A 17721-nucleotide genomic window follows, 5' to 3' on the forward strand; every position below is an offset into this window, starting at 1 on the left:
ATGTACGTTGTTTCCGAAAAACAAGACAAACATCATCGGTGCTAATATTTATTAAGGGGGGCGAGTTTAAATAAATATTGTCAAGTGGGGCACGACCGCAAAAGTTTGAGAACCCCTGACTTTCCCTCTGCACGTATACGTATAGGCTGCATAATTTCCCACTGTCACTTGTCGTTTTATTGCATAACAAATAAATAAATAACTTAATTGATATAAATTGGTATAAATTGACAGTCTTTGAAGGTTTCTGCGGATCCATCACCAATATCTTTTTAGGTTCGGCTATGAAGCAATCCAGAAGGATTCGCCCACTTTTTAACGCCTTTTTCGCAATGCCTGAAAACGGTAAAAATGATCAAAACAATGTTCCTAATAAGCAAAAACCTAACTAGATTGACAAAAACCCAATTTAAATACGACTTATCAAACCAGAACAAACAACTTTTGTATGACTAATTTGAGGAAACTTTTTACAGCGTTATCTAACCTGTTCAGCAGCTTGTCTTAAGTCCTTACTCTCCGCAGAACCCAACGCGTTTACCATTTCAGTGAAGGAACTTTTAGCGTCCAGCAGAAGTTTGTGTGGAGCGTCAAACTCTACCAGCCGACCCGTTTGCAGATACTATCACGAAGGATTTTTTTTAATAGCTTAATAATAATGAAGACAATGTATTAGTACATTACCATCACTCGGTCACAGTCGATAATTGTGTTGACACGATGAGCGACAGTAATGACTGTGCAATCCTTAAAAGAATTTCGAATCGTTTCCTGAATCAGTTTGTCTGTCCTGCGGAAATGCAGAAGAAACGTATTGATTGTCGTGAAAATATTTCAAGATTTAGAGTTTAAATCAAACAGTTAGAATTGTAAACAGGCCTGAAATTGGAACACGAACCCGACGCAAACCCGAAAGTATAAGCCCGTTTAGACCCGAAAGTTTAATTGGCAGGCCTATATACTGAAGCCTCAGAAAATACCAAGATAACAAACACAATAGACAATTGGTCTTGAACCAGGTGTTTTAGGGCTGTTCGACATTGGGTATGGTCCAGCAACTGGTTACTCAGCTAGTTAAATTTATTCGAAAAAAAATGACATGGAAAGTCAGGCCCGAATCAAGCCCGTTGTTTTGAAGAAAATTAAGCCCAAACCCAGCCCGACTTACAACCCTGTGTGTATCAATTTAACAAACCAAATTTGCCAAATTTTTGCATACATATACCTCGTTAAAACAGAATGTGAAAAACAGATTGTTGATATTTGTCCATCATAACTTGCCTATAGCGGTATACCGCGTAAAACCAACAAACCTAATATCAACACTGGCTGTTGCTTCGTCAATCACAAGAATTTTGTTTCTTCTCAAAATGGCTCTAGCAAGGCAAAGAAGTTGACGTTGTCCAACGCTAAAGTTTGAACCTGATTCAGCCAATTCCATTTCTAGCTTTTGTGGAAACGTTTCTACAGTTTCTTTCATTTGGACCTTCAGACATAGAGGCAGCTGTTTAGTACCATGAAATGTGAATTTTGGCGGATCGTTTATCTGTAAAATAGTTTTACTAAACGCACTTGTGCAAGAACATCCCACAGATTGTCATCACTGTAAGAAGAGAATGGGTCCAAATTGTTACGTAATGTACCAGCAAACAGAACAGGATCCTAAACAGCAAACAAAGAAAAAAAAATGGAGCAGTTGGGAATTCCCAAAAACCAAACATAAATTGGACCTATGTCTAAACATATGAAACAAACCAAACAATCCTATTTTCTATAAGTTTATTGAGTTGGTTAGGTTTAAGTAAAATGTAAGCCTAACTGATTTGTTGGTGTTAATATGGATGTTATTATAGTCATCAAGCTGCACCGACATACTTGAGGAATCGCCGAAATAGATGATCGCAAAGCGGTCAATCCCAGTTTTGATATATCCACTCCATCCACAGTAATTTTGCCTGAACTTAATTCGTTCAAACGAAACAAACAGCAAATAAGCGAACTTTTTCCAGCTCCGGTTCTTCCCACAATGCCAATCTGAAACGATTTTGGTCACTAAAAAATAAAAGATTTCTACTAATATAGTTCTTACAAACCTTTTCATTTGGATAAATGGTAGCAGATACATCATGTAGAACATTCTGCGCTCCTTCATAATGGGCGAATGTTACGTTGTGCATTTGGATTTTTCCAGCAGATGGCCAATCAGATGGAGTGGGTGGGTCGGAAATGTAATGTGGGGGTTCGGATGGAATTTTGCAATATTGTTGTATTCGTTCAACGGATGTCATCTAAATACAACCGTTTAGTTAGTTACAAACAAATTTTCAAATTCAAAAAGCTTTATAGGTCCGACTGGTTTGTCATCTTTTTCATTATAACTTATTACCAAAAAAACTTTTTGGGTTTCTGATGCAAATTTGTCAAATTTGAATTGTTGGATTTACCTGGTTTTCGATTTCTGCACTTTGTCGCACTACCCATTGCAGCAAACCCAAAAGCTGGGTGGCGTAAATAACTGTCAAGCCGACTTGCCCGGCGTTCAAATCAGATACACTTCTGGTGATGACAGATAAAAACGCAACAGCTCCGATGAACAATGTGCTGATAAGATCAACCCGAAGAGCAAACCACCTTGCGCCACAAATAAATCCATACCAAGCACCTGGTGTATAGTTATAAGTATAATTTTAGATCTGAAACATGCAAAAAAAAGAATTTCAAGGGTGGTTCATAATCTAGTTTCGATAAACGGAAATTTTATCAGTCATATGAAAGAATAGATTGCGACAGTTGATCGTTCCTATAATAAATCACAAAATGTGACAAAAATGCCACCTAATTCCCACTATTAGTGACTTTTGTGACGGAATTTACTTTTTACGGCTCGATTTGCAATTTTTACTGCTTGCATTCTTCTCACTTTAGGAGAGGAAAAGTACAAAATGTTCGCAAAAATATATCGTGTGTGGCGAAAGTTACACAGCAAAGGGTTCGGTGCGTTTGAAAATAATGAGTAATGGGATCTTTATGAGCGCTATCAGACGTTATGGTGAATGACTGAGAAAAAATCTACCGCTGTGAAGATCTTGTAAGTGGTGAAACTTTTGTTCAAAATTCTCATGCATTCTGAAAGCACGAATCGTAGCCAACCCTTGAATAGTCGTTGATAGGTGTGCAAATACGGGGCTTCGATCTACAAGAAACAATTATGGTAAGTCGAAACCGAAGGAAGACTACAGCGCTGAACATTCCAACTTCTTGAAATAATTACTTACTTATCCCTTCCATGCGCTTGATGTCACGCGATGTCTTGATGTAGTATCGACGCAACCACACAAAATAAATAGAGAGCGGTATCAAGGGAATAACAGCGAAGTAGTTAACAACCACAGCTACTATTACCACAGTCAAAACTATACCGGAAAGCTGCAAAAATAAAAAAGGATTTTGGAATTCGATCTGAATGGATTGTCGGACGTTTTAAATACTTTAACATGATAATTGATAACATGTTGAAGTCTTAAATTTGTAATCATACACATATTTGTGGGTTTGATAACTTACTATGACAACTTCAGTAAATACTAGCGGCAAAACTTCATCGATTTGACCCATGTCTTTTGAGAAGCGATTTAAGATTCGCCCTAAAGGGCAAGCAAAAAATAATAATAATTAATTTATCTACAATAATTAAAATCTGGCTTCATCCCTGTTAATTTTTTACCAAAAAATGGAAACAACACAAGATCTAAAATAAAAATAGATCACTGATTTATCATAGCTTATTTATTATTACTATGTATTTATGTCAAACTCATAGTTGGCAGGTGGCCGAAAACAGACTGTGTAATGCATACAACAAATTTACCTGTCGGATTTATGTCGAAGAATCTAATCGGGGCTAGTAAAATCGCTTCCAACATTTTGTTGTGCATTGCTTTTCCTGCCATTGCCAAATGATATTTTTGTATGGTAGTTTGTAAAGAAAAGAAAAAAGCAAAGCCACCTGTCAGATCTAAACTCGCAAAATAAGTCGATGAAAGAAAGACTTCTAATGCAACGATACAAAAAGTGAGTAAAACTTACAAGCCAAGATATTAATGTAGTATTGATTATTAAAGAATACAGGATTTGCTCGCGTGTCACTGGTTGTATTAACTTGAAATATTGTCTGATTTGCGAAAAACTCTTCAGATCGAGTGGCCCTAAACAATATAAAGAAATATCATCATAAGTACAACGTTAATAACTCATATTCACTGTATGTAAAACTTACCAAACAGACATCCACCAGTCGGTAAGTACAAACAGGGTGTTGCTGGCTAATATGATAAATATTAGACAAATAAACATAAATTTATTGACAGTCAAATATTTGATGTAAGATTTCCAACCAATGCTTCCTTGTGATTTAGTTTCTTCTTGTGCTATTTTTGCGACAAAATCAACCTGGAATTGAATACAATTTTTTTGCGAACGCTTGGGAATGCACCCGAGAACAGCAGTATGCGGGTATTCACCTGGTTTTCAGGATTTTTATCATTTTCAATTTGCTCAGATCCAAGTGAAATGTTCCCATATTCCATGTCTGCAAGCGAAATTTATAAATCGCAAGTAGCTTATTTTTACTTGACAAAAAAATAAATTACCTTTTGCTACTGTGTGCTGAATCGAATTATCCTCGTCTTCTTTACGACGGAGTAACGCAGCAAAATCTGTCCCATCTTCTTGAAGTTCTTCAAAAGTTCCAGAGGCAGAAATTTGTCCCTACGAAATAGTAGCCTAATTTACAGACGGGAATAACATAATAATCGCAACGGTTATTTTACCTCTTTTAGCACCAAAATTTGGTCAACGTGTTGCAGAATCTGCAACTGATGCGTGACCAATACTCGAATCTACATCCAGGCAAAATATATGTGAGTTCATATATGAATAAAACAATTGTTAATGAATCGTACCCTATTTTTCAAAAACCCACAAATACATTGATGAAAAATATGATTTGCCACGTTTGCATCAACTGCACTCAGTGGATCGTCCAACAATATTATTTCAGTGTTTTCTCTGTAAGCAGCTCGTGCAAGATTTACTCTGGCTTTCTGACCACCGCTGAGGGACACCCCTCGTTCACCTACAAGCGTTTGGTCCCCGTTTTCAAGTGATTCTATATCCTTCAAATATAAGAAGAAACAGTAATAACAACCAAAATAAAAAATAAATCTAAAAGAACAACAACCATCATGGGTTTAGCTTTATAGATATAAGGCAGTTTTCTACAGAACATACCAAAGGTCATGAATTTTATAATGTTACCTTTCTTAAAGCACAGGCGTCAATAATTTGGTTGTATCGCTGTGCGTCGTACTTTTCGCCAAACAAAATATTTTCTTTCAGCGATCCCGAAAAAACCCAAGAGGTTTGACTGACGTAAGCAACACGACCACTTATCTCAACTTTTCCAGATTTCGGAGGCAATTCCTTGAGTATGGCACTCAAAAGAGAAGACTGCAAAGAAACTAGTATTAGTGTGTTTTACTTTTACAAACAAGAAGCATTTAACCTTGCCACTTCCGACAGGACCAATTACTGCCACAAGAGATGAGTTGTCCATCGTAAAGTTAATATCTTTTAACCCGTTTCCGTTTGCGGCAGCATTTTTGTGTAAATCCTAAATATTATGTATGGCTTTAGTAGTTTTTAACAGTCAATCAAATGTCAATGTCGAAATAAACTTAAGTAACGACGAAAAAAAGTAAAATTATGATTTATTTTACGCCTCATAAAGATTGATGTGGGATGACAGTCACAAAATCAAGGATTTATCCTCGCAGAAAATGTGACTAGAATATTTATTTAGTCTGACACTAAGTGATTAATTTGGAACCATAAAACATGCACATAAAATACTATGGCTTAATGAATGACAACCACTGCATAACATAAAACTGATGAGACAAAACGTTTACCGGTTCGTTGTGGTTAAAACCTAAATTTACATCGTCCCATGTTGCACATAAACGATCAAATACAATTTTGGGGTGCGAGCTTTTTTCTTTGTTGGTTGATGATATTTCGTCACACTTGTCTAGTTCGCCAAGTAGCAAAAATGTCTGAAGGAAAATGCAATTAAAACCAGCAATAGACTTGTCGCTCTTTATTTAGCGGACAATGATTTATACCTCAATACGACGGAAACTAACCCGAGACTCCGCCAGTTTTTCTACTGCAAAGGGGGTAAAAATGCCAACAGGTATTCGCAGGACGTTGAACCAGGCAATAACTGCAAACACCTGCCATAAATTAAACTTAGTCAGTACTTATTTGGTAGTAAAAAACAAATAGACATTTACTGCTGCTACGTTTAAAACAAAACGCATTGACCAATAATAACTGGAACCGACTTGAAGAAAGACACATGCTTTCAGAAATAATCTTAAGGCTAGTTGAACAAGATTTAAGGTGTCATATGTAACGTAGTTGTCCACAGATGAAAAATTTACCTTTGATGACGATAACTGACCACCAAGGTAAACATAAACCACGAATGTTGCAAGCGTTATTAACTTCGGTGCTGTATAGGTCATCGAAATGTTCCAGGCCTTCAGCAAAGAAGCCATAAGGACTTTTTGGATTTCATTTCTGAATTTAACATAAACATATTTCAGTGATACATTATATAGGACAAGACTAGTAATGCTTGCATATGTATTATAATAGTCAGTGTAAGTAAAGACGGCAGAGCTTGCGTGGACAAGCATTAGTTGTGAGGATCACCGACCCTGTAAGCATTCATGCAGAACAGGATGTGGCAGAGCGCCCAACTGTAACGTAACAAGTTTTTCAGGGTTTATGCGTGTTTCGCAGTAAAGGATTTGAAATGCGTTGACTAAAATACATACTTGTAGATATTTTATAAATTTGCTAAGTATTTTTAATCAATTTATGCTGGTTATGCTGGCCTTGATTGCGTGTACAAACGAGATTATATTATCAAATATTTGAGCTCGTAACCTTTGTCAATCTTTAGTACATGGTTATACGTTTTCCTACCTTCTAACTTTTCCCACCATTGTTTTGTAAGGAGTCTCCCAAGCGTACATTTTCACAACTCGCATGGCTGAGATGATCTCGTTTATCAATCGAACTCGTTTGTCAGTTTGTAAAGCCATTTTGCCTCTACATTTAAAATAAAATATATTTTCTTTTGCTTCTAAATTTTAAGAATCAAGTTTAAAAATTTAGGTACCTTATTTTCCCAAACAAACGGCCAAACATTCCTTGACATAACAGTCCAAATATGACAAATCCAATTCCAACAAAAGACGAAGCGCCGACGTTTTGCCAAAGCAAATATTCCACCACAACAATCATAACTGGACCAATCCAAAGATAATGCAGAAATAATGGCAACTACAAACAACAAATCTTTTTTTATATTCTAACCGGGGCTGGTCCGAAACTGGGAGGATGGAGGACCACATTAAGGTTGGGTAAGTACTTGGCAGGCACAAAATGAGAAACTGTTTTAAATTGAAGAACTGAATATGCTAATATAATCGACGTCATGTTTTAAGCCAAAATATGTCAAAACATCAACGCGTTTCTATCGTTAAAAAGCGCGAGAGGGCCCTTAAATGTTACTTCAAAATACATACAGATTGACTTGCAATTTCATGTTTAGCTTCTTATTTTGGGTTATGCAATCCGCTCGATTATTTGTACGCAGAACGTAATCGCTGGCCGCACAAACGATGCAGGGGGGATTTGGACCACCATGTTCTAATCTAATAATAAGAGACTGATTTCACTTACATAATCAAATCTGATTACATCTGTTGCTCCCAGGTTTACGATCTGTCCAGTGGTGGTAGAAGCAAGAGACTTCTGGCTTAATACCAATGTCTGAAAAATAATAGTTAAATGCAGATAATATTGCGATAACCGTTAAGTTGATATACGTGCTTTCGATTCTACTGGTCATATAAGCAAAACTACAAGATTGTTTAAGCAAAAACATAACTCTCCGAGAGATTGTGTATACAGAATAAATCTTATTATTTCGTCACCACCAGCAGGCTAATCGCCAGTTCTGTGTGCCATCTGTGACGTCATACTACACATCTTGAATTTTGTCGTTCTTAGAAAAAAACCACTTTAAGCTCAGTTGGCAACCAGCACTGATTATGACAACAGCGACTCTACTAAGATGTATTCTAGACAAGCTCTCCGGCAATAATGTTTCAAATTGAACTATATTGCAATTCCACCGCACAAAGAAGTCCTTTACTTAACAGTTTACAAAGCAATATCAGTAATTACCTTTTTATACATAAGTGCACATGTCGCTATTCTTATGTGCCAACCGATTTTTTCACACAGGTGAAAATACCACAAGTGAAACAATGGAAAAAGAAATGAGACAAGGGTAAGTCCAGCGGCGCACCAATAAGCTTCAGTCAACGATGCGCGATTTTCGAAATATTGTAGAAGTCGAGCCAGAAATAAAGGGCTAATTATGGAAACACCTTGCTGTAAAAAATAACGTAATTGCAAATGTAAACTTTTCAAACACATTTTAAACATTTTTTGCAAATACGCGGAATAAACAAAACGCTTATTCAGGGGAAGGACGCAATAAACTGTTTAGTAATCTTCTCTACGAATTTACCTTTAAATCACTGAGGTTGAAGTTCAATTTCAAAATCAATTTCAAAATAAAGTTTTTCCACTTTTTATCCCTAGTAGTTAGATAAAAAGCAAGAAAATACACGGATATCCAATAATCGACTTTTTACGTGTTATACTTTGTACAGGGAAGCGAGTTCCGAATTGTGTCCCTATGCATAGTAGTGGAAAAAATAATTTCTGTACGAACTTTTGGACAGTTGTGTTGCTTTCAGTTGTACACCATGTTTAGGCCATAGGTAGGCTATATATAGGTATACGTGAAAAAATACCTCAAAGAATGCGCCAAATCCATACAAAAGCCAATTGGCCCCATATGTTTTCCACACAGCTTTAATGAGGCTTGGTCGTCTTGCTTCGTCCTTGGCTTTTTTAATTTCTGCATTCCAGTTTCTGCATTTCATTAAATGATTAGTGTTGTAATAGTTGCATTGTTTTGTCGTACTAACAAATAAAAAACACAAGATTGCTACAGGGAAACATAGAAAGGAAACGTGACACCAAACTCACTTTTCAAGTCTTTGACACACTGCTAGCGAAGTATCTCTTTCTTTTAAATGTGGAAGGTCTTCATCTTTAAGATCACGTTTGTTTCCACGCGCAAACAGTTCGTTCATCCACCTGTCATGATAAAAAGTTATCGTTATAATTGTTTTAAATTTTAGCAGAAGAAAAAACGAACCAAAACGTTAGCAACGAAAAGAAGTTTCCAATCTTGCCCCCTTTTTTCTTGCTTGCGATCCCCATTCTGTAGTAACCGATATTGCAAGTAAGCGCCAACAGTTTCTGACAGTATTAGCCTGGGTTAGCGAAAAATCCTATTTCGTCGTTTCCAAAATGACCAATCTTCGAGTATAAAATTGTTAACTTTAAAAGCAGCAAATATTGCAATAGTGGTACATTTTTACTCAAATAAAATCACTCAACTGGTTGCAAACCAACTAAGATATATTACACAAAAAACATGTTTAGGAATCGGAAAATTTTATGTTCTACCACTTAAACGCTGTAGCAAACTTTCTGACAAAAATACTGCACGCGACGTCGTTTGCCTGATTATAAGTTGTGATAGACACTAACTTTCGTCAAATAGTTTGTTTGATTTACATATTTTATATAAATTCTAGTTTAACACTATTTGCAAGCTTCCCGCAGCGCTTTTAAGATGGTACAAGTAGCACATCAGACATCACGTCTGGTCAAACGTAACTAACGATAAGAACCAAATACAACCGGAAAGGTACAATCGCATGTGTGCAGGCCCTGTCAATGGAAACAATCTGCCCTGAAGCAGTTGAAGCAAAACTGACCGATTGTTTTCACGCAACAATTGGCAACTGGAAGTTCGATCACGCAAGCTGTAACGCTTCGACTCACGGTGAAAAAAGGAAAAGAATTACGTCGGCGGCATTCCTAACAAAACATTTGCGGTGCGCTTCATGGCGGACTAGTTTTGTTTGAATGTTCCTTTTTAAATGCGTCTAGATAAGAACAATGTTATGAAGTACAATGGAAAAAACATTTGTCTAGTCCAGGGGTCACCAAACTACGGCCCGCGAGGTCATTTCGTCCGGCCCGCGACCACATTTTTTAGGTTGCCAAATTGTATTAATAACTTTGTAACATTAAAATTTAATCTACTCCTTACAATTTTTTTTCTGTGGGGATATTCAGAATTGATGTTACCGAGTTTCATAGGATTATAACGCCCAGGATTGATCCAAAGCCAGTTTGTTACGTCACAGACAAGACTACAAGTATTAATTGTGCGCAAATAAGTGCCTTCTTTTGTCACTTGTGGCGTAATATACAAGCATTGCTCGTAAGATGAGACTAATTATACAGTTTAACAGTCGCATGACTACTTTTTGAATGGGATTGTAGAAATACCATATCTTGGCGCACCTAAAAACGCCTCGCGAGCTAAGTTTGGAAAGACGGCGCTAGGGCATGTAAACTATGCGGCCCGCGCGAATCATTATTAGCACTCATCCGGCCCGCAGTGAAAAAAGTTTGGTGACCCCTGGTCTAGTCTAATGCACACACAATGTCCCTCACCTTCGCAATGTCTTTTGTTAAACATTTCGGACGTTTATAGCATTTATTTTAGCTTGTATTCTTGCGAACAAACCTGGTGAGATAAATTAAACAAGACAGAATTAACAGAATTGGTTTTCATAGGCAGACCTTTTGTTACATCGCAAATTACTGTTTTGTCTACCGTTTTCCCATATTGTAAATTTCAGTGTAAATAGCGCTATCATGTGGATAGTTTCGCGCCTCGTGTTCGACAAGTTTGCTGGAAACGTCAGTAGTTCGTTTCTTGTGTCTAGGAAACTACTGTAGTTTGTTTTTCAGGAAAATTAAGTAAATTATCTGTAAAATCTGAAGTAACCTGTTTCGTGTTGCTGCGCACATAAAGTCTGCCAGTAATTCGTGACCAATAAGTTGTTTTGGTAAGTGTTGTTTTATTTGCTTGTTTATCTGGGTCAACATTATGCCAATAACCATTGTCTTGTATTGTTAAACCTTTGTTGTGACATTATGCCTGGTCTAAAGTGTACTCTGTTATTTACAGTTTGACTTGATTGCTCGTCGACAAATAACTGTTTAAAGTCCTGGTCAAAACGTTTCGGTAAGAGTGTAATATTATAAAACCGGCGTTTTTCATTGTGTTTATGCCATGATATTTACTTTAGAAAACCGTCCGCCAGTCTAGAAGTAACTGCATCCTGCTAATTGAAGCCATCAAGGGCATTGTTTCAAATAAACTGTTACAACCTTGTGTGGAGTGTTAGCTGGAAGAAGCCTGTAGTTGGGATTTGGCAGGCGCGTTTTTGATCCAAATTAGAAGTACCAGAGTGGACGTCTGTGCCCACCAGGAGCACCGAAGTAGACGTTACACCTTTGTTAATTATCACCCAATTAGTAAAACACATGACCAGTGATGTGCCAAACCCCAATTGTACAAATTTTCGTTCGGCGACAACCCAACGTGCTCAGTCTGCAATGATTTCACGTATCCATAACGTCAAAATTAAATAGTCGCCGTTTTTTAAACCCTTCTGACCGAACCTTAAAACTGGTAATAAAGACTTACCCAGAAAAATGTTGTTATAACAATAAAGTTTATTAATGGCAAAAAAAGTAGATAGTATAAGGTAAGTAAAGCATAAATTATGTTCAGTATTTTGGTGCGTTACTGCTTGGTTACAATGGCCAATTGTAGCGGTTTATTGCGATTGCACTTTGTCAAAAACTTTTTACTAGAGTGACCAAATCGCAGTCAATAGTATACTTGCATTACAACCAAAACATTTTTAAGATTGTAATAATGAGTCCGGCAAGATTCGACCAACTAACTTAACCTATAAACATTTCATTCTGTTAATGTCAGATTTGCCTGAAAATTTATTTCTTGACAAAAAAAACGCAACAGAACAATGCACACCAAATTGAAACAATATGGACCTAATTTTGCTTGTTTTATCAAGTCTCTAGTAACGTTTCTATATGGCACACCGGATCTATTCTTTATTGTGTTAAACACAAATTAAAAATACAGTGGACAATAGAATTCTTGGAAAAAAAATTCATTTATGTGCCAAAAATTGACTTGTTATTTTTTGACGTTGCTGAACTGTGTGGTAAAAGTTTGACAGAAGGACACTTTAAACTGTCCAAATGTGGATTGATAACGTAAAGATAACTATTAGAAGCCAAACTCTTGCGCATTTTCCGGTATTTCTATCCTTTCGGCGTTGCAATTTCTTCTGTTTATGACATTTGGATTTTATCTGAACTTTGCGTTGCATCCAAGTTTTCTCCGACTGGTTTGGTGACGCTGTGTTAGAATAGAAACTTGTCAAAACAGATTCAGTTGAATTTACATGACAACAGATATTTTTGTTATGCTATAATAGTTAACATATTGTGAATGCTATCTAATAGTTGCTACCGCTTGAAAGATATTTAAATCTTTTATTTTTAGGTGGTCTATAACCAACAAAACGGTATTTTTACCAGTAATGCCCGTGAAACGAATTTGGGTTTCTTTCCAATGCTGCTATTTCCTTCATGCTGGCAGCGTGATTTCGATAGTAGTTTGATCGCCTTACTCCTGCTTTTCTTAATCGCCGTTCAGTTTTTTTTCTAACTCTCATGCAGGCCACGAAAAAAATTGCCAGCACCAAAAGCGCTACTGCCCCACCTACCGCACCGGCAACAACAACGTTGTTGTCGGAAGATAGGGCTACCACTGTTGGCTCCGCGCTGGTGACTTGGTATAGAGTTTGTGTCGTAGCGGGTGGTATTTGACAGATGAAATGTTTGCTTTCATTGCAGGGGGCCTTTTGCATTTGGAAACTGCCACTTGTTCTTAAGAAGTAGCATTGGGAGTCGTGGTCGCTTCCGTTGAACAATTTTTGAGCAAAAGTCACCCAATAATCCAGTCCGCTTTTGCAGCATGACATAATTTGATCGTAGATTTTTGTGTAGTTCTCTTTAACTATTTGGTCAGATTGAAAACTATTACAGTTTTGAAATGCAGAAGAAAAATTACTAAGATTGTGATGAAAATCATATCTCCTGGCTTCCACTTCACAACTCGACGAACAAGCCATTTAAATAGTAAATTGTCTGTGAAAAAGTATAGCAACAAGTTGTTATACATCCCAATTTCAACTGAAAAATGTAAACTTGCCAGGGCGTACAAAACCGAGGCTGAGCACCCCAACAAAGAAATTATATCAAAATTAACTGTTCACTTAGAGCAGTGGTCGACAACCGCCGCTCCGCGGCCCACTGCCGGTCCGCGAGGAGTTTGTTACCGGGCCGTTACTTTTCAGGTTTAATGCTCCAAAACATTTTGCCCATGTATCCATGGGATGATAAACTAATTTAGGCGTTTTCGTTGCTTAATATTTGTAGTTTTTTGCAGGTTGGTCATTTCAGTTTCAAAAACGGTCCGCAGAGCAAAAAATGTTGCCGACCCCTGGCAACAATTTTCGAATAGTTGAATGGGGACTTAATAGAGGTAAGATTAGTGATTAGTGCGTTATTGGAACAAACTTCCAAGTATACTTTACACCGCATTATAAATATGAAAACTCGGACTGCAATCAAAACAATCTTAACAGATAAGTTATAATAAGTATGATTTTGTTGGCTTTTGTTTGAAAATGGTTTTGGAAAATCCTGCGCTGTTGCAAGTCGCATCTATTTATTTCGATGTTGTATACTTGCAAATAATTGCTTTCGTTTCCTTATTTACTTGGTTTTAAGTCATAATTTCACTCTAATAACGATAGAAGAAAATGCCGAAACGACTTTTTTAAATAACGACATTGTGTTTCATTTTTTAGCAGTTCCCTTTTCTACGGAGTTAAAAAGTCCTTTATAAATTTTTTTAAGCTTTATGTTTTACATTGCGGCATTGCTCACATCATATAAACTCGCGACTTATGTCTCTACGGCAAATTTAGTTGACCGTGCAAAGGTTTTGTCTAGTCTGCCTGTTATAATCTTCTGGATATAGGGCATCACTGAAATTGGGTTAAAAACGGTACTGCTCACGTTTTTCTCAAAACCTATCCAGCGTCATGTAGTGTCAATACAGAAGTCGGACTTCGTTTCTAGTTTAACAACGAGGGAGGGGTGACCATAATTTCTTTGCCAGTAGAGGGGAGTTTATTATTAGTATTTTTCGCTTATGCGCTAGTGTTTCTATATGTTAATTTTAAATGTTTATACAAGTCTAGATTTGACTTCAAAAAGCACAAATGATGTTAACTCTTAGTAAGTTATTTAAGAACTTGGAAGGCTTGTTCAACAAAATGTGTACCTAGAACAGGGGCGGGCAACATACGGCTCGCGGCCCGGAGACAGTTCCAGGTCTTACATGATAATGTGGCCCGCGGCCACAGTCTGCCGCAATCCCCCACTACTTGCTTTACTGCGTCAAATTACAGTTGTAACGGACAGTAACGCTCCCCAATAGCAAAACACTTTCCCGCCGTTGTTACCATTGCACCTTACGTCCATTGTTACGACATAACTGCCAACCACTTGTGTGGCCTGCTTTCACGGTTTCCTTTGTTTCCACACGTGTAGCCTAGTAAGTGTTTCATCAGTATCTAAGTCTGTGGTGTATGCATTAAATTTGCTGTGATGAATAATTTTATGTTATATCAGTTAGATTGTTTGGACTGTATTGTATTTGTGATGTTCTTGAATATATTTGGTTTAGGTGGTAAAAAATCCATTTTAAATCACTGGATAAATACGCGATTAATGTATCGATTCAGGAATCCGGCCCGCCAAGTACTTCATTTTCCCATATAAGGCCCGCCGACTGGAGAAGTTGCCCGCACCTGACCTAGAATATTCATTTAAACGCGACAGGGAAACTACAGAGAAGCATTTTTGATTAGTCTCAACATTCCATGCAGGCTAAATCTCATTTAGTTTAGGTCCTTCGACCTCAACTAATGCATAAGCTTTAATGCATGTCTCGTATATATTAGTTATACTCTAGCTATAGTTTTTTTAATCGATTAAGAACTGGTCTAAAACGAGCTATTCTTCTCCCATGAGCTGAGGTTTAGGCAACCTTATGATTATTTCCTGAAGCAACAGTGCACTTTAACAATACCTTTAAAAGATAAACTTTTCGTTGCAAATCTGTTTTAGCAACTGATCTGCATCTGCAACGCAAACGTCTTTGGCAGAAGTTAGTGGTGCCCACGACATGTTGCTAGATGCAGTAGTGATGCAATGGTGCAGTGACTGTGCATGAGTCATTGCTTTGTGCAAACGTTGTGTCGACATTTGTGAGTCAATACAGAAAGACGTTGCAACACTTTTAGGAATGTTGAACATCTATTTTAAGAACGAAACAAAACTTACCTTATTTTTAAAAACCAAGCTTACATGCTGTTTTACATTTTAGTTGAAAACATATGGGAAATAAATTTGCCTCTATAGCAAGTATTCAAACATAACATCAATAGATGGACTAAATGTAAACGGGATATTATATTTAGAACAACATGTTTGTTTTGTTTGGTTTTGTAATTTCTTTAAACTAGTGACTTTGTATCCGTTTTTATACACTCAAATAAAAGCATGACCTGCGTTTGCCATTTTACTTTTTTCTGTTTAAAAATTCACCTTACATTTCAACCTTCATTTGAACTGTGCGCAGACGTTGCAGACCACATGCTATTCATTGGTTGTAATTGACAGAACCTGACGTAAACTGAATCATTCCCTCACACCAGTCAATTTAAATGACTAATCACTTTGAAAAAAGTACACTTGCACCATGTCAGTTGCTTGTAACTTATGACGGAAACATTTGTATAACAAGGTTGGTGTTTTATTTTAAGAAAAAATAATTTTACGTCATGTTTTCGAAAATCAATTAAAAACTACACTGTGATTAGAGGAACATTTTGGGTTGCAGCACAGTTTCAAGATGGAACAAATAAAAATTAAATTAAATAAATGGGACAAATCCTTGCGTGCTAAAGAATTGACGCTTATCATACAACAATGAAATAACAACAAGGCGTATAGACCAGAGATCCTGACCAGCAAGAGGATTGCTGCTGGAAGTAGACAGTTCGGCTTCTCTATGGACCGCTTGTCGACCAATGGCTGCAACTAGTACAAAGCATCTGCAAAAAGTTGCAGGGATTAACAGCTTACTTACTGGAGAGTTTGTAAATCTATGCGAAACCTAATAAAAAAACTTACTCTGAACAGACAATGCAAGTAATAAGCAAGTTTTATTGTAAATCCGTTTTGTACAACTATATGGTGTTAAATTGGTTTATCCCTATGTAACAAAAACTCAGTCAAAGAGTGATTGTTGGTGTGCTGTAAATTTTGTTGAACTTACAAGACTGTTTCAATTCATACATTCAACACGTAAGCTATAAATACACTGAGTTTAATTCCTATTATTACAATTTTGTTTACTTCCGTCTGCCTTGTATACAGGGATACGAGAACTTTTTATGAAAGCTCAAAGGGTACGAGCGCTAAAAAGGTTAAGCAGAAAAACATGAGAACTGCGTATATATTTCTTGTTGTGGCTCATTCCTGGCTGACAAAGTTGAATATCAGGCGTTGGACGCCCTTTTTTCTTTATACTTACCTTTTCAGCACTTGATAACTGCGAAATCTTAAGTTGCTGAAACTCACTTACAGTCACCGAATTAGAATCTTGAAAAGCCATGATTAACCTTTCAATCAAAAACTGTAAAAATGATTAAAAAAGAATAACTGTCGTACTGTACTCATTGTCGAACCTGATGGTACACGTGATTTGCTTTGGCACACAATAAACGCGGAACAGACAACTACTTCCGGGTGCCCAGGTCACACGCTACGTGGTTGGTGGAGCTGCGCGAGCCGCAGCACCCTGGCTCCTATTTCGCCCAGCATGTAGCTTTTCAAAGTGCGCATGCGCAGAACCGCAAAACGTCACGAAACGTCAGAAAACTGGAGCTGCAGTTCCAGCATAGATATACATTAGTGTTTCCAAAAAAAAAATTTTTTTAATGAAAAAAAGGGTGATTAGGGCGGAAATTATGCTTATTATATATTGATAAGGAATAAAAAAATAAAAATAATGGAAGTTATTTGTAATATTATGGTAGGTTTATTAAGTAAAAATATCTAGGGGGTGCTGCAGCTCCGCAGCACCCTAGCACGAGCCGCCCCTGCCCTTTCATATGGAAATATGCCGGTTTCAAGCGTATCGGTAATTTATAAATCAACAGAACATATGTGCACAGAACAATTAACAACATGAAGTTTTTTAGTACTATTTTGACTCTTGGGTCTCAACACAATAAGCACATAAAGGTATAATGTTGTCTATTTGTAGGTTGCATCGTTTCCAAACTTGACATTTTGGCTGTTGGCAGTATTGGATCACACAGTTTGTCGCAAATCTTTCATCAGAGTTTTTGATTGCACCTGACGCCGTTCGCTTCGGTTTCTCAGTTTATTCAAGTCGTCACT

General features: G+C 37.1%; 2 protein-coding genes and 1 long non-coding RNA gene across 6 annotated transcripts; 1 reads left to right on the top strand and 2 right to left on the bottom strand.

Moving 5' to 3' along the window:
- Nucleotides 1-34: 34 nt before the first annotated feature.
- On the bottom strand, nt 35-9631 carry LOC145212751 (ATP-binding cassette sub-family C member 4-like). Of its 3 annotated transcripts, none has more exons than XM_080080994.1 (30): nt 9489-9631; nt 9199-9309; nt 8961-9132; nt 8323-8532; nt 7816-7905; nt 7250-7413; nt 7054-7179; nt 6504-6642; nt 6183-6293; nt 5970-6113; nt 5564-5671; nt 5317-5508; nt 4962-5174; nt 4830-4898; nt 4650-4767; nt 4521-4588; nt 4277-4449; nt 4087-4205; nt 3869-4015; nt 3565-3644; nt 3276-3426; nt 3074-3193; nt 2445-2662; nt 2094-2288; nt 1876-2034; nt 1573-1662; nt 1314-1486; nt 685-790; nt 488-622; nt 35-336 (listed from the first exon to the last, which is right to left on the bottom strand). In XM_080080994.1, exons 2-30 carry the CDS (start codon nt 9303-9305, stop codon nt 316-318), a joined length of 3918 nt encoding a protein of 1305 aa, XP_079937120.1. In that variant the 5' UTR covers nt 9306-9309; nt 9489-9631; the 3' UTR covers nt 35-315. The 3 variants fall into 3 exon arrangements, with proteins under 3 accessions (XP_079937120.1, XP_079937117.1, XP_079937118.1); XM_080080991.1 differs by having other exon boundaries at nt 9371-9631; XM_080080992.1 differs by having other exon boundaries at nt 8961-9081; nt 9371-9630.
- A 985-nt stretch (nt 9632-10616) lies between these two features.
- Nucleotides 10617-16655, top strand: LOC145212790 (uncharacterized). 2 transcript variants are annotated; one of them, XR_013856784.1, is made up of 5 exons: nt 10617-11144; nt 11267-11323; nt 11388-13723; nt 15893-16057; nt 16134-16655. It is a non-coding gene; the product is annotated as an uncharacterized LOC145212790 (long non-coding RNA). The 2 variants fall into 2 exon arrangements; XR_013856783.1 differs by having other exon boundaries at nt 15893-16655.
- Nucleotides 12082-13310, bottom strand: LOC145212780 (uncharacterized). Its single transcript, XM_080081031.1, has 2 exons — nt 12712-13310; nt 12082-12532 (listed from the first exon to the last, which is right to left on the bottom strand). The coding sequence occupies exons 1-2, from the start codon at nt 13308-13310 to the stop codon at nt 12466-12468; spliced, it is 666 nt and encodes a 221-aa protein (XP_079937157.1). The 3' UTR covers nt 12082-12465.
- Nucleotides 16656-17721: the final 1066 nt, after the last annotated feature.

This window comes from Phallusia mammillata, chromosome 2 (genome assembly GCF_965637545.1).
Source record: "Phallusia mammillata chromosome 2, kaPhaMamm4.hap1.1, whole genome shotgun sequence".
NCBI lineage: Eukaryota > Metazoa > Chordata > Ascidiacea > Phlebobranchia > Ascidiidae > Phallusia > Phallusia mammillata.

Bases quoted from the DNA above. Each gene is read 5' to 3' on its own strand.
- LOC145212751 (XM_080080991.1), bottom strand. From the start codon at position 9,435: ATGGGGATCGCAAGCAAGAAAAAAGGGGGCAAGATTGGAAACTTCTTT. The intron at 4,206-4,276 runs GTAAGTTTTACA...TATATTGTTTAG, and splicing joins GACTGGTGGATGTCTGTTTG to GGCCACTCGATCTGAAGAGT. The intron at 2,035-2,093 runs GTTTGTAAGAAC...AAATCGTTTCAG, and splicing joins CCATTTATCCAAATGAAAAG to ATTGGCATTGTGGGAAGAAC.
- LOC145212780 (XM_080081031.1), bottom strand. From the start codon at position 13,310: ATGGCTTGTTCGTCGAGTTGTGAAGTGGAAGCCAGGAGATATGATTTT. The intron at 12,533-12,711 runs GTAAAAATACCG...ATTCTAACACAG, and splicing joins TCGTTTCACGGGCATTACTG to CGTCACCAAACCAGTCGGAG.